The sequence below is a fragment of the Pseudorasbora parva genome, chromosome 23, assembly GCF_024679245.1.
Source record: "Pseudorasbora parva isolate DD20220531a chromosome 23, ASM2467924v1, whole genome shotgun sequence".
NCBI lineage: Eukaryota > Metazoa > Chordata > Actinopteri > Cypriniformes > Gobionidae > Pseudorasbora > Pseudorasbora parva.
The window spans coordinates 7903357-7925991 of NC_090194.1; the positions used below are offsets into that span (position 1 = coordinate 7903357).

General features: G+C 39.3%; 1 protein-coding gene across 8 annotated transcripts in view; it reads left to right on the forward strand.

Moving 5' to 3' along the window:
• Positions 1-22635, forward strand: part of LOC137062904 (protocadherin Fat 3) — a 71982-nt gene that overhangs the window by 17492 nt on the left and 31855 nt on the right. For 3 of the 8 annotated variants that reach the window (XM_067433844.1, XM_067433845.1, XM_067433847.1), the window contains exons 4-15: positions 574-635; positions 6346-6660; positions 6772-6982; positions 9686-9757; positions 10366-10502; positions 10945-11220; positions 11749-11959; positions 12186-16280; positions 16802-16998; positions 17168-17321; positions 19236-19469; positions 21740-22132. In XM_067433844.1, the coding sequence (XP_067289945.1) occupies positions 574-635; positions 6346-6660; positions 6772-6982; positions 9686-9757; positions 10366-10502; positions 10945-11220; positions 11749-11959; positions 12186-16280; positions 16802-16998; positions 17168-17321; positions 19236-19469; positions 21740-22132 (6357 nt within the window). Of the gene's footprint in view, positions 1-573; positions 636-6345; positions 6661-6771; positions 6983-8178; positions 8476-9685; positions 9758-10365; positions 10503-10944; positions 11221-11699; positions 11960-12185; positions 16281-16801; positions 16999-17167; positions 17322-19235; positions 19470-21739; positions 22133-22635 lie in introns of those variants that run through there. The other 5 variants (XR_010901307.1, XM_067433846.1, XM_067433848.1 and 2 more) reach the window with 5 other exon arrangements.

A 22635-nucleotide genomic window follows, 5' to 3' on the forward strand; every position in this document is an offset into this window, starting at 1 on the left:
AGGTAATTCTTCAGAATTTCACTTTTTTTTTTTAAATCCACGGAAGAAGGGAATTAATACTGGCTTTATAATACTTAAGGGTGGGTAAAAAAATGTCCCCACTATTTATTTAAGCCGTCTTTTCTGCAGCTTGTCGATATGTTCACAGCAGGAATTGTTGTCAAACCCATAGATCCGCTTAGAGTTATTTACCTTCAGACTCCAGATGTCGTGTGCCTTAAGGAAGCATTCATATTCTGTCTTCCTGTTCTCAATCTCTGCTGCTCCGGCAGCACTGAAGTGTTTTTAAAGCCTGGTTACTGCCATCAGGGTTTGGAAAATAATGCATTCACTAGATGCCATCTGTGGGTTTACGTTAGGCCCTTGTGTCTTGAGCTGCTATTTTTTTCCCCTTCTGAAATAAACAAACAATGTTGTGTAAATTTATGCACCCTTGCTGACATGTTATTAATCATTGTCGAGTGGAGCGGCTCTCCTCACTGATCGTTGCAGCACTTACATTGCACAGGTGTCATGGAAGTTTATTGCATATTCAATTTGGTCATTTAAAAAAATAAAAATAATGTTTTTCAGGACTCATCACCACAACTTCAAGGAAACTGGATAGAGAGCAACAAGCAGAGCACTTCCTAGAGGTACTGTATACGTTACCCATCTGATTGTACCTTAAAGGGATAGTTCACCTAAAAATTAAAATAAGCCCTTGATTATTTACTCACCCTCAAGCCATCCTAGGTGTATATGACATTCTTCTTTCAGACAAACACAATCAGAGTTATACTAAATAATGTCCTGGCTCTTCCAAGCATTATAATGGAAGCGAATGCAGCCAAAAATTTAAAGCCAAAAAAAGTGCATCCATCCATTATTAGAGTTATCCACATGTCTCTGCAGGATTAATAAAGGCATTCTGAACCTAATCAATATTTTTTTTGTAAGAAGAATATCCATATTTACAGGGATGCAAACAGCGCGCTTTTCGACGCCTCCTGCTTTTTTCACGGCCTTTTGGGTGATTTGTGTGAATCGTGCAGATCCGACGAGTTTTTTTTTTAAGACAGTAATTCTGGATTACCTTCACCAAACAGTAAATAGGAGCTAAGCAAATCAGAACACTGCTTACCAAAGCGCAAGTGTGAACCACTTCTTGCTGCGTGTCTTTTACTGTCTATGGCAGTGTCGTTTCGTGGCTCGTCCAGCTTCATTTGCAGCTAGCACGGCAGTAAATAATACGGTGAAATAATCGTGCAGTCAATACATATATGTAATAAAAACAAGCAAGGCTATAACATAACCCATTAAAAACTCAGTGCTTGCTCTATTACAAATAATGTATATTTTTAAAATGTATTTTTAAATACCCCAAAACGGCAGCATTACAAAAAAGTTGGAAATGTAGACTAGAAAATTTAAACTAGCTCTGCCCTTACGTCCATGACTCACTGCGGAATTGCCAGTTGTCTTTCCTGCTCTTAACTCTGAACACGTTCTCATGAAATCCGTATCTGTAACATGAATTGTATTTATCATGCGATTTATACGCCAAGATAACTTTTCACGTGCATGATATGCATTGTCAACTAGGATTTGTGGGTTACATGCCAGCATCATGAGAAGACAGCGTGCCAGAATCCAGTTGTCTTTCGTGCTTGAAAAAACTATAATAACACACAGAAAGAATTATGGCAAAATGTCCGTTTTGTCGAGTGTTCACATATCAAAAAAACGTCTTAAATGAACTTAGAGTTGTGAGGAAAAAAGGGTGCGTGGACAGCGCATTAGTTCTGCAGCGGCAGATCTTAAAGCGACAGCAGCCATATGTTAATCACTCACCGCTCTTACTTAAAGAACTTTTGTAGCTTCAAGGATTCATTTATATTTAATTAATAATTTATGTACTGCAGACTGTTTGATAACTTAAATTTCTGTAGCCTATTTTCTACCTGTCAGACAGGAAAGACAGGTAAATATGACATGGGTTTATGGGAGGATTCTTTTAAGTTGAAGTTTAAAGCCTAAATTTTTTAAAAAAAGCTTTAAGTTACACTGTAATGTTGAATGGCTATAATCAATATTTAAAATTGTTGGGGAAATATTTCATAGAGATCTGTTTTTTGATACTGGCCTTCATTCAATTTTATAAAAATCTTAGTTTTTTGTACATTAATTTGGTTATTTACTGTAAAATGATTGCATCATAAAATATATTAAAAACATATAAACACTTGTTTTTAATTGTGATTAATCACAGACAAATGTGTGCTTGATCTAATTATTTTTAATCGATTGACAGCATTAAGAGAAAGTTTACAATGCAAATATATTATGCATGCATACCCACTATATATCTTGTATTTATTGCATTGCATATTGCATATTCAGGGATGACAGATTGATAAGCAGATGCTATTGGATGTAACTTTTTACACTTTACTAAAAGTGGCTTTCCTATTGATTTTTGTCCTACCAGTGTAGCTCTCCTGAAAAAAAAAAAAAAAAAAAAAAACGAAGACAACTGGTCTTTGGTATCTGCCACTGCAACACATTTCCAGAATTTCATTTTACTTTTTTGGTCTTCAAATTTTGGCTGCCATTCACTGCCATTATAAAGCTTGGATTAGTTAGGGCAGTTTTAATATAACTCAACTTTTATTTGTCTGAAAGAAGAATGTCATTACACCTAGGATGGCTTGAGGGTGAGTAAATCATGGGGTAGTTAACATTTTTTGGTGAACCATCCCTTAAAAGAATAATAAATAAAATATTAATGCTGCATTCTATAGAAATTTAGATCTGGGATATACTAGGTATTGGCATTTTAATGTATCTTAAAACATTTTTAATAACAATTTATTCCTGTGATGGAAAAGCTGAATTTTCTGCATCACAGCTCCAGTCTTCAGTGCTTTCATACACTCACGCCTCTGCAAAATCAGAGAGTTTCAAGTTGGAGTTCTGACTTTAAATGACATTCTATTACTTTTTTGAAAGTACAGAAGCATGTTACAACTTTGAGTTGAAAGGAACACTGCTTTACACAGTCATTCCAGAATTCATGCTGTTATTTTTTTCAAAAAAATCCGGGAGTGATTTTAAAGAATGTATAATATGCTCCCATTCTTTAAAGTGCCCTTACTATGGTTTTACGAATATTCCCTTTCAAGCAGTGTGTAACAGCTGTTTGTGAATGTGAACGTTCTGCAAAGTCGAAAGTGCACAATAAATAAAGTTATTGTCTCCCAAAAGAAAGAATCGACTCTGAACCGCCTAAAAGAGTCTCGTTTGTCATTTCAATCTCACTGTGTGACAGTTCTACATCACTTGAAAATACATTTGCATAATGCCCATACGTTGTCATACGTTGTCCGTATGCAAACAACTTGACCTGCCCTCAAACGTCATTTTCCTGATGGCTGCTTCTTAAATCTCGGAGTTCCTACAACATTTAAACCTGTTGTAGGAGACCTCCTAAATGAAATTAGGAGCCTTTAAAATAGCATAATATGGCCACTTAAAGCAGAATGTCATTTGACAAGAGAGTATTTTCTTAAAGACATTTTAAGATTTACCATTTGAATTTGGACATGAGCGTGAATGAGTTTGTGAGCTCCAATGGAGCGAAATTTTATCAATGAAATGGTGATAAGAATCTAGCCCACATCGTACCACTTTTACTATATATATATATATATATATATATATATATATATATATATATATATATATATATATATATATATATATATATATATATATATATATATATATATATATATTAATATTAATATATATATATATACATACATACATACATACATACATACACACACACACACACATTTTTTAAACATTTATTTTTATTGTGAGCTTGTCATGAACTATTGGAGCATGTCCATTCTTCAACATTTCTCCTTTTGTAGTAAATGAGGGCTGAGATCTGTTTGGTTACAGACATTCTTCCAAATATCTTCCTTTGTATTCAGCAGAACAACAAATGTCTACAGGTTTATAACAACTTGAGAGTGAGTAAATTACAGAATTTTCATTTTGGGGTGACTTTTTTCTTTCTTTAAAATTAAGTATTGTATTGATTATCATATAGGATACACACAATGACTGATTTATTGATCTATTTTAAAAACACATTTTCTGCTGAACAAAATACAGAGGTGCTACCAGTAACCTATTGAATTCATTGGAATATAATGGGAAGGAGTTGTAGCATCGAGTGAGAGATGGCTTTGCACAAAAAACACCAATATTTCCATGTGACTTTTCATTTCTATTGTCTTATAATAAGGTGCAGTACAGCAAAAGACTCGCCCACACCTGCATTATGAGTAACAGGAAGAACAAAGCCTGCGCATATTTACCAAGGACTCTTATTTAACACCAAAACACGTGTAGATGTGCAAATTTTCATACAGTCTGATGAGCAGCCCTTAAATTACTGATCCGTCAATGAGGGCAGTACAGTAGCGCTGATCAATGGGCAGGGAGTGGCTCCCCGTGATCCCTGCTCTACATGGACAGAGAGGAATGAGGGCCATCGATTTCTGTGTTCACTAAATAATAATTCACTCTGCGGATAAAGTTCATATCTAGCGCCTCAAGGTGCCTGCTTTGAAAGAGAGGCCCAGGCATTAGTGTCTCCAGTGTGTCCGCGATGACTGCGGACGGTCCCCATTAAAGATTTAGTCCATAGAGGCTTTCATGATCTGCTGTGAGTTTGCTGTGGTGTAATTTGCCCCTGGCCTCTTTTTGAGACCAGTCTCTGATCCAGCTTTGGGAATCTCCAGTGTAGCACCATGTAGAAGAGTGAGATCAGTTGGCTCATTGTGTTCTTTTCTGAAGAATGTGACTGAGTTGATCTATTTTTCTATTAATTTATTTTAAAATAGATTTTGAGTAAAGTCAGTTTTTTTATTTTGTGTATAGGCTTTTTAAGCCTTTTTATGCCTCTAGACAACAAATAGATGTAGAGTTGCTGTGAGGTTGCTATGGTGTTTGAGTGGTTGTTGGCACATTGCTGTGGGGTTGCTATGGTGTTCTAGATAGTTGCTAAGTGGTCACGTACTGGCCCCAAGTTTAGTGCAAAGATAATGAAAAAATGAAATGTAAAGGTACTTGTGCAGATGCTGCACAAGGAATAAACAGGGGAAATGGGCATATAGTCTGCATTATTTGATGAAAATGATGAAGTATTATTACATTTTAAAATAAGTGTTTTACATTTTTTTAAATATATTTTAAAATGTAATTTACTCCTGTGATGCCAAATTAATTTTCAGTATCATTACTCTCAGTGTATAGGTGGCCGATATGGCCAAAATATTATATCATGATATGAGTAATTTTTCTGAAATATGGTCGATATACATTTTTGATACCATTGGAATTCCATAACTCTTATCACCATTTTCAATAACATTTAATGTTCACCCAAATAATGAAAATTAGCCCATAATTTACTCACCCTCAAGTCATCCTAGGTGAATATGATGTTCTTCTGCCAGATTTTTAAATAAAATCAGAGTTAACTTAAACATGTCCTGGCTCTTCCACGTTTTGTAATGGCATGAATGAAAGTCCATACATGTGCATCCATCCATCCATCCATCCATCATATAACTGCTCCACACGGCTCCAGGGGGCTAACAAAAGCCTTCTGAAGCAAAGCTATGCGTTTGTGTAAGAAAAATATGCATTTTAAAGTAAATATAATTTATAAAGTAAAATAATTAGCTACTGCCAGATCAGAAAAAAATTAGCGTAAGCATTTTGGACTGTGAGAGGCACTACACTTTTCCCGTAATTTGTACACGGAAGGTGATCTGGTGGAAGCTAGATAATTGACTTTATAAAGTTTTAAATATGGATATTTTTCTTACGCAAATGCTTTGCTTTGCTTCAGAAGGCCTTTATTAACCTTCATTAAAATGTATAAAAGTAATCAAATGTATACAAAACAATTCATAGTGTTTAATTACTGTAAAGTAAATATAAATGTATTCTTATTACAGTTACAAAAGAGATTCAGGTTGCTTATTTAGCATTAATAATGACAGCAGGTACATTTGGATGCTGTCACTTTAAGACAGACTGCATGATCCATTATACTGGAGTGTTTTCTTTAATTTAAGACATAAATGACTGTTTACACTTGCAAATACATGGTCACTTTGACAAAAGTATGTGTGTGTAACCGTTCAAGCCCTATTAGGCATACCACGAGGTGAGTTCTTAAGTGTCGGCTTCATGTCTCTCCTTGACCTTGATATTGGCCTTAATATCTCCACAAGCTATGCATTTTCATCATAATTGTATTTATATGTGTTTATCTAGGTTACCGTTATGGATGGAGGAGGGATCTTCAGGCAGTCTACTGTCTGGGTGATAGTGCATGTTCAGGATGAGAATGACAATACGCCTGAATTCAAAGAGTCGGTATACCGCATCGTCCTTCCAGAGCGGGACCGCAACAAACGCGGTGACCCTGTCTACAGAGTCATTGCCTACGATCGAGACGAAGGGTCAAATGCAGATCTCACATACAGCATTGTGGATGGAAATGATGATGGGAAGTTCGTTATCGATGCCAAGACAGCCATGGTGTCTTCCAGGAAGATGGTCACGGCTGGTGGATATGATATTCTCACGGTAAGGTACCAGACGGATGGGTATTTCAGTACATATTGAAGTACGTCATATTTTTTTGATAGCAGCATAAAGGTTCCTTTTTTTAACTTCATACTTTTATGCACTCCTCAGATAAAAGCCATTGACAATGGGACCCCTCAGAAGTGGTCGACCACCCGTTTGCATGTTGAATGGATTCGGAAGCCTGTGCCTTCGCCACTAGTCTTGCGATTTACTGCAGCCGCTTACAACTTCACAGTGGCAGAAAACACCAAAGTGTATGAGTCAGTTGGAGTGGTCTCGGTTTGGCAGACAGCTACTCCTTTATGGTTTGACATCATTGGTGAGCATCAATAATGCTGCAGTTCCAGTCATAAATTAAGTCAGGTTGCAAACTTTAATGTCTGTAATATTACCGATGTTACTGTCTGCTTAGGATGAATCACACGTGTTGTAGCATTCCTCAGTTGCTTCAGATAAAACCGTGTGGATAAATGAATAAATGTAAATGTAATTTAAAGGTGTAGACATCTGTGGTAAGCTATGCTGACAATGATTTACTCCATTTGCTTGTTGCTCACAGCTCTTCTACATATTTATCATTTGCACCTATATATTCTGCTCATAGTTGGACAACAGAAGATGCATGGATGGTGAAGTTAGTCAACTAAAATATGCAAAGAGGGTCATCTTGATTAAACCCTCTCAGTATATGGGATTTCGCTGAGCATTGCAGATGCTGTTCCATGTGGGGGCATTGCTTGTGTTATTTAGTTGGAAAGCTCCCAAATGAATAAGCGTTTAAAAAGTTTTTGAATTTGCCTACCTTAAAGGAATAGTTCACCCAAAAATAAAAAATTGTCATTAATTACTCGCCCTCATGTCGTTCCAGACCCATTTGACCTTTGTTCATCTTCGGAACAGGAATTAAGATATTTTTGATGAAATCCGAGAGCTTTCTTAACCAGCCTTAGGGAGCAATGCCATTGCATATTTTAAGGCCTAAAGAGTTAGTAAAGACATCATTAACATAGTCAATATGACTGCAATGGACTTCAATCTTAATCTTATGAAGCGACGAGAATACTTTTTGTGTGCAAAAACCCCCAAATAACTTTATTCAACAATCTCTTCAGCGTCATTCTCCTACGTTATTTATGTAGTAAAAGCAGTTTCCTGGTTCTACATCAACGCCGCCTCTCCTGCCTATTGGCCGGCTCCTGCATCACACGTATGCGTCGTTGTGCTCACGTGAACGGCATCAGCCAATGGCGTTCTGACGTAGAAACTGGAAGCTCTGCACTGTGTTTACCTTGTCAATAACACATGAGAATTAATCGTTTAAAGGGGTCATATAATGGCATTTTTGTACAAGTTAATATGATTCTTTCGTGTCTAAATTAAAACTTTGTAATATACTTTAATTAAAAATTCTCGTTAGTATTGTAAAAAAAAAACTGTTTTCACCCAGCCATTTCAGTGCATGTGCCTTTAATGCTAATGAGCTTTGCTCACCTCACCCCTCTGTTCTGGTTTGAGAAACACACCTGGAGCTGTTGCCCTTGACAACAGTAGAGGCGAAAGAATGGCAACGGGAGTCTCTGAGGACACATCTGTGCAACCGTATCAATTTGAACCGGAGTCGGACCCGGGACAAGATGACAGCTCTAACAAAATTTGACAATTAAGACTCAAACAGGACGTTTCTGACTGGTTGGTTAATGTAATGTCACTGATCTATCTTTATGTACTGCCAGGGTAACGTTAGCGTAGTGAGATACGAATGCTATGTGTTTACTGATGTATATGTTAGTTCATTGACAGAATGATGTTACATCTAATTCCAATAAAAAACTTTTTTTCTGTTAATGTCGGTTTGTCAGTGATGCGTAACATTATCAATGTATTGTAACAACACGATTAATTTTTTTTGACAGTAACAGACACCGTTATAAACCATCTAACGTTACATAATTAAGCTTAGTGTTAAGTGTAGTGTTACCACATCCACGTTAACTTTATCACCAGCGTACACAGTTTGTAATAACACGATAACCATAACTCGTTGTTCATTATAAACGTGGGGTTATGAATTATATTGAGAACGTCATGCATATCAAGCATGCCGTAATTTTACTTGCCCACTTTAGCTGCATTCATCGTAAAGCGTTTCAAACTACACTCACTTCTGGAGGTGCAGCAGGAACACTAATAGCTGTTGCAGGTCGTTATTCAGGAGCAGATCTTAGCAAAACCTACTTTATACTGACTCTCAGTTAGAAAGCAGTCTGGTGAGAAATGCTTCGCAGTTCACGCAAGCAGAGCATTGGCGAAAACAACTCAGCTACTGTGTCTCGTATTTAGGAACATCAAAATAAGTGTTGTGTTCATTATTACACCCAAGAACAGACCACCACCATCGCTTGGATGCCATTCTGCTCCAGCATATCAACAATGGCGGACTGTGATGATGACAGCGCTCGCTCAGGGCGGGTCTGAGGTGAAACGCTGCTTGTCAATCAACGATCGTAGGAGGGGTGTCTGGCCGTGTAACGTCGAACGGCTTGATTAGAGACGGGGGGAAACGTATAAAGAGATAAAAAAAAACACTTGATGGATTTTATCATTATAGGTTGGTTGTGTACAGGCACTGCCAACACACATTTCCATACAATCAGCTTGTAAAAGTGCATGTACCATTATATGACCCCTTTAAAAAAAAGTTTTGGGGGTTTTTTTTGCGCACAAAATGCATTCTCATTGCTGCATAACATTATGGTTGAACCACTTTCTGGCCTTTGTAAGTTGCAATGACGTTGCTGCCTATGGGTGGTTCAGAAACTTCCCTGATTTCATCAGAAATATCTTAATTTGTGTTTCGAAGACGAATGAAGGTCTTATGGGTTTGGAACGACACACGGGGTGAGTAATTCATCACAGATTTTTCCTTTTTAGGTGAACTAACCCTTTAATATGAGCTCTTGACATCCATGTCAATTTTCTGTTTTCTTTTTCTTTCCATTCATCTGCCTCTGTCTCTGAGAAGGTGGAAGGACGTCACGGGAGATGTTTTATATCCCACAGAGCTCCTGTGGTGGAAACTGTTCGTCTGACAGTGGTAGGCTAACTGTCAGTATTTTGTAGTTATTTTCCTGAGCGTGAAGGTTCAGCTAGTTTATCTGATACTTTTAGATACCCGCTTTAAAAACTCCATTTGCCGCAGGACAAACGTGAAGCGCTCAATCCTGTAAACACTTTGAGTGCTGAGATACCTTCCAGACTTTGGGTCTTCTGATCTCATTTAAGTGCAGTGGAAATTGAGTGGAATTGGAACAGATGCATGCAATGAATACTAAAGATGCTCAGAAAGTTTGCCCTTATCCGTCAGAATGGACCTGAATTAATGATTTGAGAATCTGCCGGGAAGAGACTCGTACCTGACACAGATGTTTGTGGGAGTCGAAGATAAGAGACCTGAGGCTGATGGGAATGATCCCAACATAAAGCGGTTGATGTTTTGAATGGTGTGAAACTTTGATGAATTGCTGTGAAACATAAAAAATGTATTTCTCACAGCAGAGTAAAACTGCATGACAGTTTGATTGGTAGAATGTTCACCTTGATCCCTTTCTGCTAAACCTTTACCTCTTCGTCAAATGCATGCAATGTATTTTCTATCACTTTTAATTTTTTCAGGTCATGCTAACTGATTTCTTGGTATAACAGGAAACTATGATGGTCCCTTTGATATTCAGAGAGGGATTGGGACTATAGTAATAGCCAGACCTCTAGATGCAGAGACACAATCGCTATACAACATGACAGTACAGGTGACAGATGGGACAAACACCGCCACTGCACAGGTATATTTTTATTGTATAAACATCCTGAAACTTTTTCTAACAGAATCAAGACTGCTAACTTTGCAAGAACCTAGCAAAAATAGCATTTCTGGCAGCTGTGGTTGAAATAACCAAGAGAGAAACATCTCTAAGGTGTTCTGCAGTGTGCCAGCTTTTATCTAATTTTATCAATGTAAGTTTGCTGTGTGAAAAAGATATCTATATAATCTTCACTGAATATGTTTTCAGATATGCCAGGAGCTGCTGTGTATTTCAGTGTCCCAGAAACCCACATCGTATTGTCACTCTAGCATGTGCATTTTTTTATTTCTTATTCAAGCTGTTTTGACATCAGTGCATATTGCAACAGTGTAGATTACTTGTAGGTATCTGTTTAATTAAACAGATTAATTAATTTCTAGGTGAAAAGCTAACGATGACTTGATGTCCCCTGTATCTACAGGTTTACATAAAGGTTTTGGACGGCAATGACAACACTCCCATTTTCTCTGAGCGTACATATGAGGTCTTGGTGTCTGAGGATACGCCAGCCGACACTGAGGTCTTGCGAGTCCGGGCCAGGGACAAGGACGAACGGGCAAAGTTGAGCTACTCCATCCACGGCAGCGTTGATCCGGCAAGCATGCGGATGTTTAGGATCAATCCTGGTACTGGTGTCATGTACACAGCCGATCGACTTGACTATGAGGTCCGCACTCAACACATCCTTACTATTATGGTAAGAAACAAGATTTGTATTATGCAACTGTACTGTGGTCGCAATATATTGGTAGATTAGTTGATTTCAAAGCTGAAACTGACTATTTCACATGTGACATACACTGGGGTTCAGAGGTTTGAGATCACTTTTGAAAATGCTTCATTATTTGGAATTTGATTCTAATTAGTATAATATATCATTCATTTTAATATAGAAAAATATATTTGTTTTATTGTTCAAAATTAAAAATGTTCTATTTGTCTTAATTGGCTTTAATTACATTTTTAATCAGTGTGGACTCTTGAACCCCACTGTATCTGATCTTTATATAGTATTTTAGAAAATCATAAATATAGCTCAGCATACTAGAAATTATATTGTGACATTTTGCATTTTTAACTATTACTTTCTGTCTGCTGTCTTTTTTACTTCTTTTATTTCTCTTTTGCATGTTTCCTCACAAATCTTTTCCATGCAAAACTATTTTTGCACTTCAGTTTTTCTCTTCAGGTCTGTCGCCCTGTCTCTCCTCCTTTTTTTTTTTAGGTGAAAGATCAAGAATTTCCCTATTACAGAGACCTGGCACGGATTATTGTGACTTTGGAAGATGCCAATGACCAGCCACCCTTTTTTACACGCACTATTTATGACAGTACGGTGTTTGAGTCGGCCCCACCAGGAACGTCAGCTTTGCAGGTGATCGCACTAGACAGAGACTCAGGGAGAAACGGGGAGATAGTTTACTCAATTGATGCAGGTAAACACTGTGTTCTATGCTCTTGAATTTATTACACTCCCTGATAACATTTCCATTGTTCAGCTGTTTTGAGTAAAACTGACTGTCTATGTCGCTGAGTGTGATTCATTAGCTCATTCTTTTAACATGTCATGCTTCTTAAGATTAATCTTTGATATATCCTTTACCTGAAATGTTGCTTTTCTTGATGAATTGACAAGCGTGTGTCATTTGTTTCCTTTCTCAGGCAACACTGGTGGCTTATTTGGAATAGATCCACTATCTGGTGTCATTTCAGTAGCCAGAGAGCTGGACCTTACAACTGTGGGTTTTTATATCCTTACTGTGAGAGCGACTGATGGAGGCACACCGGCATTAAGTAGCACCATTACAGCTAGGATTGCCATCTCTCTGTCTGATTTCTCCAGTCCAAAGTTTGCTCAACAAGAATACCAGGCTGAGATTACGGAGAATGTTGCTGTCGGGACTTTTGTTATAATGGTCTGTGCGATTAGTCGATCCACCCTAATTTATGACATTAAAAAAGGGAATGATGAAAGGAGGTTTAAAATAAATCGTTACACAGGTGTCATCACAACACAAAGGGGTTTTGACTTTGAGAAGACCTCCTCGTATATGCTGGTCATTCAGGCTGTCAACATGGCTGGGATTGCCTCCAGTGTCACTGTCTGCATCCAGGTTGTTGATGAAAATGATAATCCTCCAGTTTTCCAGGAGCTCACATATAGAGGGACCATCAGTGAGGCAGCCCCTGTCAATAGTGTGGTGATGAGTGAGGATGGAAAGCCCTTAGTAATTGAAGCCACAGATGCCGACAAGAATCGCAATGCCCTCCTGGTCTTTCAGATTGTGGAGGAAATGGCTAAATTGTTCTTTACTGTGGACTCAGGAACAGGCTCAGTCAGAACTATAGCCCAGCTGGACTATGAAACATTCGGTGCTTTTTATTTTTCTGTTAATGTGAGGGACAGTGGGAGGCCTCAGCTAACAGCTGAGAAGCCAGCCCAGGTCCTAATTAGGATTGTGAACATCAATGACTCTCCCCCTCAATTCTCACAGGAAGCTTATGACACTGTGTTGCTTCTTCCAACATATGTTGGAGTTGAGGTTCTTAATGTAAAAGCTACTGATCCAGACATGACCACTGATCTGATGTATTCTTTGGCTGATGGCAACTTAGAGCACTTTGAAATGAATCCATCATCGGGTGTCCTCACAGTCAAAAACAATAAACTCTCCAAAGACCGCTATCGATTCAATGTCAAGGTGTCAGATGGGCGGTACTTTTGCACAGCACTCGTGACAGTGTTGGTCAGGGAGGCTATGGACAGTGGCCTCCTTTTCAGTCAAACCTCATACTCCTCCTCTGTAGTGGAGAACAGTGTGAACATTACCACAGTGAGCATTGTAAATGCTGTAGGAAACCGCTTAAATGAACCGCTAAAGTACACTCTTTTAAATGCAGGGACACTCTTTACAATTCGTCCCACATCAGGGGTTATTCAAACTACAGGAGTCCTATTCGATCGAGAACAACAGGAACTGTATGAGCTGGTGGTAGAAGTGAGTAGAGAATACGACCAGCTGCGAGTTGCTAGAGTAACCATCAGAGTAGAAGTTGAGGATGTTAACGACAATGCTCCAGAGTTTTTAGGCCTTCCATATTATGCTGCTGTGCAGGTTGATGCAGAACCTGGCTCATTCATCTTCCAGGTGTCTGCAACAGATTTGGACAAAGGGATAAACGGAGCTGTGTATTATGAGCTTAAGGAGGACCATCCACATTTTGAGGTGAACAAGCTCACTGGGGAACTTACTCTTAAAAAGGCCTTTGATGCAGACTTGTCCAATGTTGAATATCCACTTGTCGTCCTTGCACGTGATGCAGGCTACCCCTCCTTGTTCACTGTTGTTGAACTTCCAGTCACAGTTGTGAACAAGGCCATGCCTGTGTTTGACAAGTCTTTTTATGGCATATCAGTAAGAGAGGACATCGCAGTGTCCACTCCCGTTTTATGCATAAATGCCACCAGTCCAGAGGGCCAAAACATTATATATACTATTGTGGAAGGGGATCCCTCCTTTCAATTTGACATTGGCTTTAACAGTGGTGCGATTAATGTCATATATCCATTAGACTATGAGATCACACCCTACTACAGGCTAACCGTCAGGTCTACGGACACTCTCACTGGAGCCAGATCAGAAGTAGATGTGGACATAATCGTAGTGGATGTAAATGACAATGCCCCTGTATTTCGCAATGCCTCATACACCACTACTTTGTCAGAAAACTCAATGATTGGGTCTAACGTGATACAGCTCTTGGCAACAGACAAGGACTCTGATAAAAACAATGTGATTAGCTATCAAATCCTCTCTGATGGATTTAACAGCACAGACTACTTCCAAATTGACAGCACTAGTGGACTCGTGTTAACAGGCCGTCTTCTGGACTACGAACTTACACCAAGTTTCAGCTTTATCGTTAGGGCAATGGACAACGGTTCCCCGTCCCTAAACAGTGAGGTCACTGTCACCGTCTTGGTGAGTGACGTGAATGACAATCCACCGTCCTTCAGCCAACCACTTTATGAAGCTTTTGTGAGTGAACTAGCCCCCAGAGGGCACATTGTGACATGTGTCCAGGCTTCTGATGCAGACAGCTCAGATGCTGAGAGTTTGAGGTACAGCATACTCTCTGGAGATGAGAAAATGAACTTCATAATAGACTCCCAGACAGGTGTCATTTCCTTGTCCAGTCAGCGCAGACAGGGAATGCAGACAGCGTACAGCCTCAATGTGTCTGTATCGGATGGGGTATTCACCAACACTGCACAGGTGAACATTCGAGTTGTGGGGGCTAACCTTTACAGCCCTGTCTTTAGTCAAAGGTTCTACTTGGCGGAGGTCCGTGAGAATTCCCCTGCAGGTACCAGAGTCATTCAGGTGCGTGCCACAGATGAGGACTCAGGGATTTTTGGTCAGATCGTGTTTTCTTTTATCAATGACCTTGGAAAGACTCAGTTTTACATCGGAGCCGATGGCCTAATAACGACAGCTCAGAAACTGGACAGAGAGAACCCAGTGAACCGAGACATTGTGCTAACTGTAATGGCACTTGATGGTGGGGGAAGAGCATCCTTCTGCACCGTTAGGGTAATTCTTGCTGACGAGAATGACAATGCTCCACGTTTTAGGGCTATGGAGTATAGAGTAAGCATAAAGGCTAACATGCCAATGGGATCACTGGTGACTCAGATCCAGGCTCAGGACCCAGATGCCGGCGACAATGGCAGAGTTAGCTACTCTCTGTACAGTGAGGCAAGGCTTCCTCTAGTAGATGTGCTAGAGATTGAGCCAGACAGTGGCTGGATGGTCACAAAGGGAAGCATGGCACATCTCAGAGGAACGGTCCTCTCCTTTTTTGTGAAAGCTACTGATGGCGGGGTCCCAGCCAAACATTCCCTCGTGTCTGCATTTATTCATGTCTTACCACCTGATGCAAATGTACCCTCCTTCACCCAGCCCCAGTACTCTTACACGGTCCCAGAGGACACACCTGTCGGAACTGCTTTGGGATCAGTGTACTTAAGTCCTGGTCAGACTGCCTCATTTTCTATGGTAAATGGAGAGACTGGGGAGAGTAACCAGGATGGGACATTTTTGGTTGAGAGAGAAACCGGACTTCTAAGGCTTGTTAACCCCCTTGACTACGAACTAATCAACATTTACCGTTTTAAAGTTGCGGCCACCATGAGGCAGGCACTGGTTGAATCTATGTCTGTAGTAGATGTAGAAGTGAAGGTGCTGGATGTGAATGACAACAAACCATTTTTTGAAACAAGTTCTTATGTGGCCATGGTTATGGAGGGCATGCCTAGGGGTACACGAGTTATCCAGGTACGAGCACTTGATCCTGATTGGGGCTCTAACGGACAGGTTAATTACAGCCTTGGCCCGACCCTAAACCAAGAACAGGACAAAGCGAGTGGATCTAAATCTTTCTCTAGTGCTATGTTTGTTATTGACAGCAAGACAGGTTGGATTACCACTCTCGGTGACCTGGACCATGAGATGTGCCCATCTTACACCTTCAACGTGGTGGCGTCTGATCTAGGTGAAGCTGTCTCACTATCCTCTACAGCTGTAGTGACTGTTGCAATAGCAGACATCAATGACAACCCCCCTACCTTTGAGAGGGAGTACTACAGAGGTGCTGTGCGAGAGAGTGACCCGCTGGGGGAGGTGGTTTCAGTGCTGAGCACTCGTGACGGGGACAGCTCTGATCAGAATCGGCTTGTCAGCTTCTATATCACAGGTGCGTATTAAAGTAGGCCACTGGAGGATGATTTATGGCTCTCGGAGGCTCTCTGGGAAAGATAATCACATTGAAAGGGTTTAATTTAATGAACTAAGTGTGCAAAAGCTATATGAGTAAAGAGCCATCTGCTTTATGTGTCACATTACTTTGTTTAAAGACCATCTGGGGATGGGAACAGATTGTTAGAATTAGGCTCAGCTTATTGTTTCCAATAACTTGAGATACTTTATATACCCTCTTCAAAAGTGTCCCTAAGTGTTTTGGTTCATTTAGCATACTCTTAGTTATTTTGATAGGTGTTAGCACATATTTTAATTTGATGCATTCAGTACAATTTATGAAATATTATATGTTTTGTTTTATTTCAAATAAAGAACAGTACTACCTTACAGCATATAAACATTGCAATAGGTTTATGGAAATTAAATACATGAGTTTGGTTTCTATGCAGGCCATCACCGTTTTAAAAAGCTTCCTTGATCATTTATCTAAATTCTGTGGCCATCTTTTTGACTCAGGAGGAAATCCCAAGGGGGTGTTTGGCCTGGCTCCTGTTCAGGGGGAGTGGAAGGTCTTCGTGAAACGGCCTTTGGACAGAGAGGAGCAGGATCGATACCTGCTCAATATCACAGCCAGTGACGGCCTGTTTGTAACCCGCATAGGCGTAGAGGTCACTGTCATGGATGCCAATGACAACAGCCCCATCTGCAATCAGGTCTGAGCGATTGATTTAGGCTGGCATTTGTCATCTCAAACAGCCCAAATTAACAACTACCATGTTTATTGCCTGCATACTGATGTCAATGAAGTCTTGTTACACTAATGCATTTTTTTATTGAGAGTTCAATACACAGTTTTAATTTTTTTTCATCATTATTGTTTAGGCTCAATATGAGGCATCATTTCCAGAAGATGTGGCTGTCAATACTGCTGTGCTGAAAGTTGGAGCAACAGACTTGGACACTGGTGTCAATGCAGAAATTCAGTTCTCTCTGTTTGGCATTGGAGTTGAAGATTTTTACATGGATGCAAATACTGGTATTTCTGTACAAACTTCTTTAACATTTGCTTTTATACTTTTTGAAACCTTTAAATGTTCTGTATCTTAAAGGAACACTTCACTTTTTTTGAAAATAGGCTCATTTTCCACATGCCTTAGATTTCAACAGTTGAGTTTTACTGTTTTTGAATCAATTCGGTCAATAACTTTATCTGGTGGTAGCACTTTTAGCATAGCTTAGCATACATCATTGAATCGTATTAGACCATTAGCATCGCTCTCAAAAATGACAAAATACTTTTTTGCAACTTTTTTTTGCAAGACCAACGTAAAATGAAAAGTTACGATTTTTAGACCGATATAGATAAGAACTATTGGGCAAAAACAATTTTCTTGGACAAAAACAATTCCTGCGTAAGAATCATGGAACTTTGTGGCTGTCCTATGGGTTCAGCGGCGCAATGATATTACACAGCGCCTGAAAGTAGTTCTCAGATAGGTAACTTCCAATGCAACCAGTTCTATGTTTGTATAGTTGCAGATAATTTAGAGTTGTAGCCGGCAAATTATGTAGTGGATTTACGGTGCAATAAACCATGGTCCTGTGTGTGGTAAAGGGCTTTGATAGTGAGTCGAAGGTGTATTCTACCATCATGTTTCAAAGAATACCAACGAAAAACAAATAAAATTTGGTTTATACAGTATATAACGTTAATAGTTTTGTTGTAGAGTTCTGGTGAGGTAGTGTATAGTTTGATTAAAATAGAATGTGGAATTGCCGGTATTGTTTATTTACACACTTTCTATTGTGCAAAATACTACGTTAGTGATATGTTCTGTGCCGAGTCTTAGGAGCGTGTCTCCTGCATTGAAAATTATTTGGTGGCCACGAAATTTGTTTTTGTCCAAGCCTTATTTGATCAGTTATTGTGATTTATGACGAGTGAAGATGAGGGCGCATGTTAACTGAGTGTCAGAGAGAAAGAGCAGAGTGTGCACACTTCATAATCTTGACAGCACTGACTGTCTTAGCATATTTCATTCACAAATTACGTTGGTCAAAATCAAAAGGTCGGAAGACCGAATTCATATCGGACAATTTTTGTCCATGAATTTTGACTATTCTCTGACTCAGCAGTTAGAATCTGCCGCAAAGTTCAGTGATTCTTATGCAGGAATGAGAAAATAGTCCCGGTCTAAAAAAATCTCAACTTTTCATTTTTTTTTGGTCTTAGTACACGATGTAACTACAGAAGAGTCAAGTTTTAAATAGGTAAAAATTGAAAGTCTTGGTCAAATGTTTTGAGTGCGATGCTAATGGTCTAATACGATTCAATGATGTATGCTAAGCTATGCTAAAAGCCATGCTCCAAGTCTAAGGAAAAAAAAGTGGAGTGTTCCTTAAAGGCTTAAAATACACTACATGATATTTGCCCTGATTTGCACTGGAGGAGTCAACACCAGTTGCATAAAGTCAGAGCATGTCTGCAGATTTTGTGCAGCCGGAGTTGACAGGTTTTGGACAAAATGTTGATATCAAACATGTTTGCCATTTTGAGCCAGTTTTAGAACATAATTGTTTTGCAATGTCATGCAAAGTGGCACATTTCTCCATTGCTTTGTGTTCGTCCTGTTTATTTCCTGTAACATGTTATTTTTTTTAAGGTGTTAAAATGCTCTTAATACAATTTTCTCTGCTATCCCAGATTGACTGAGAAGTTTAAAGCATCTTTAGATAGACTTCATTGATTTAGCAATTACTTCATTGACGTCATTAGGCTGAATTGAATGAAACATTTATGACACAAAATATTTAGCACCACCATCTATCATTTAATGTATCTTTTATTAATCTCACTGAAGTTTTTACATAATGCGGCTCTGGCCCATGGTTCTGAAATCCATCCTGTGAGGTCTGGTGCTTTACTTATTTCTCTCTGTTTTTGTGCCAGGTGAACTGAAGACTGCCTCTCTGTTGGACCGTGAGAGAACTGCAGGTTATAAGTTGATAGCGCAGGCTACAGATGGAGGAGGGCTGTTTTGTCGCTCTGAAATTTCTCTGACCATTCTGGATGTTAATGATAATGCACCATCATTTGCCTTCACACAGTTCATGGCAAGTGTATATGAGAGCGCGGCGCCCAAGGCCTTGCTCACACGCCTTCAGGCTAATGATCCAGATGAAGGTGTGCATTTCACACGTGTAACATTTAGGTTAAACTTTATATGAACTTATATGTTATATGAACTTATATCTTATTACATCTCTTTTTTTCCAAACAATTTTAACCCATTTAGCCTTCACCACTTAATTTTAAAGGAACTGTATGTAAGAAATGTATTGGAATTAATCATAAAATGGCCCTGATATGTCACTAGTAGGGATGGCGAAAACTAAACATTTTCTTGACTGACCACCGAGCCTCATTAGCCGGTTGAAACCGATTAATTGATTAGTTTAAAATATGCTGCGCTATTTGAAATAACTGCCGCGAGCCGCGCCTGCAATTTCGCAACTCTTTCGCATCTCTCTATGATCTCTCACAAACTGTCCCGGCACTGCCGCCTCCCTTCCACTCACTTAATTTTTTTAAATCGCCTACAGCGTGAAACGCGGCGCCGGGGAGCTTGTTTGTAATCAGAGGACAAATGGCTCCTTAGTTTCGCAATGGTTTGGGTACAAGGTGATCGCGTTGAAAATATAGGCATTTGTCTAGCTTTTGAAGCTCATTTGACACCGCTTTAGTTCGAGGTAGTGCTAACAATAATAAAGAAAGATGATGATCAACACCTTGTGTGTTACCACTGAAATGTAGATGTAATATATTTCCAAATGTAAGCCCATCTTATGCGGAATGCACGCTTCATACTGTCGTCTGCTCTGGCTCTAACCTCGAGTGTTGTAGCCTGTTTACTTTTTGCAAACCTTGTGAGTGCGCAAACCCAAACGCTGTATTATCCAAAAATATTTTGGAATGAGAGGGCTAACTGTAGTAGCGTTTAGTCCACTGTCTATAATAGTATAATTTAGAGATCACTTTTTTTTTTTTAACCGAGAACTTTGATAGGTTAACGTTGATACGGTCAACCATCGGTCAAATGGTCATCGGTTAACATCCCTAGTCACTAGACGTTAAGAAATCATGTTCATTTCAAATACTTATATCACTGACAACCAGGGTGGGAAATTAACTTTTTTGGCCACTAGCCACAGTGGCTGGTGGATGTCCAATTTTACCAGCCACTTATATTTTTTACCAGCCGCTTTTTACAGAATTCAAATTTAAAAGAAAGTGCATTAGCATAGCATTGGGTGAATTTGGGTTGATTGGGACATTTTTCCACAGTCATTTCAATGGCAGAAACGGTCAGAATCATGAAATTAGTTACTCGACAAAGGTGCATTATTGTTACTAGCAAACATCATTATTTGACAAAAGCTGTCCAATCCGTTACAATGAATGTTTTTAGTAGTAACCAGTAAAAATATGTTTTACAATTCACCCGCCACTGTGGCTGGTATACACAGCAAAGTCACCCGCCACTTTGAAAAAGTACCCGCCATTGGCTGGTGGCGGGTGCTAATTTCCCACCCTGCTGACAACAGTATATTAGATATATTGGCCAGGTTTTTGTCTTTTAAAAGTTGTCGTTGCAGCCCTCAACTGATGTGACACGTTGTGTTTTTGCCTGAAGCTCCACCCTCCACCTATCGACCAATCACGAAGTCAGTAGTGTTTCGGCATATGGGTTGCCAGACCTGCTCATGTTACCACAGCTGCAGCTACAAAGATTTGGCCACAATCTTACATACACAGGAAATGTGTAGGATTGTGGCCAAAACTGGTACTGCAATAACTTTCAAATTATTGAAGAGCGGTGTATCCCCTCTCCCCCTCCCCCTGACTGGAGGTTGCTGCAGGATCAGCAGGAACGTTTGTAGCTGCAGCTGTGGTAACTAGAGCAGATCTGGCAACCCAGATGCCGAAACACTACTGACTTTGTGATTGGTAGATAGGTGGAGGGCGGAGATTCAGGCCAAAACACAACATGTCAACTTCAACATCAGTTAAAAGGTTGCAATAACAACTTTTAAATGACAATGTCCTGGCCGGACCACTGTTGTCAGTGATAGAATTATTTGAAATGAACATGATTTCTTAATGTCTAGTTAAATATCAGGGCCATTTTATGATTAACTGAAATACATTTCTTACATACAATTCCTTTAAAGTCCTGTGATGGGATTGAGCTCATAAAACAATATAATTGCAATATAATAGTTTTAGATGAGGTACAGCATATCACATTGTAAGCGTTGCGTTTAGAAAATTATACTTTTTTTAATCATGAAATGTTATTCTCTTCAGGGAAACATTATCATTGCATGTTTGATGTTTTTTTTGTTTTGTTTTTATCTCAGTAAAATTATGGTCAAAAATGTGCCTTCTCCCAGGTCTGAACAGGAAGATTGTGTACACACTTGTTGACTCTGCTGATGGCATGTTCTCCACCGATCCATCCTCTGGTGTGTTGATCCTGGAAAAGCCTCTGGACAGAGAAGTACAAGACTCGTATCAGATCAGGATCAAGGCTACTGACCGAGCAGGGGCTGACGGCTCACTTTGCACCGAGGTGGACCTCACCATCGTGGTTCTGGACGTGAACGACAACCCACCTGTGTTTCAAAAGCAAGATTATGCGGTCACAGTGCCTGAAGACGTAACTGTTGGGACAGAAGTGCTGCGCGTCTTTGCCACGAGTGATGATATTGGAGTGAATGCAGAGATCTACTATAGATTCTTGTCTGGAAATGAGCTGGGAAAGTTTTCCATTGATGATTTAACAGGCAAGGCGGGGAGAGTTATATATATCTGGTCTGAAATTGTTTTGCAGTATTTATATTTCCTTTATATTTCTTCACAAATCATTGAAATAAATGCAAGAAAGTCTATTCACTCTAGACCAGACATTATGATTTGAAAAATTGTCTGTTAAAACAGCACAATATAAGTGCTGCGATTGGGAAAATTAGTTATGAATGCTCCACAAGGCTCAAATAATCGTGCTTAATATGCAGAAAACATGGGAACAGTTACTGAGAGCCTTCTTTGTCTCTTAAAAAGATGTAGGCAGCCAGTGGAAACCCTGAAATAGTTGCATTTTTATAGTTACATCACTTCCAATGCATTCATTTTGACAAAATAATAATGCGCTTTTAGTTTAAACCTGTATTTTAAAATAATTAAGCTCTTAAAGGTGCAAGGTAGTACAGTACTTTCTTTCGGCTATTGTGTGTGAATGAAATGTTCTGGCTTTTCATGCATCCAAAGGAGCCTTTGTATTGCAAGT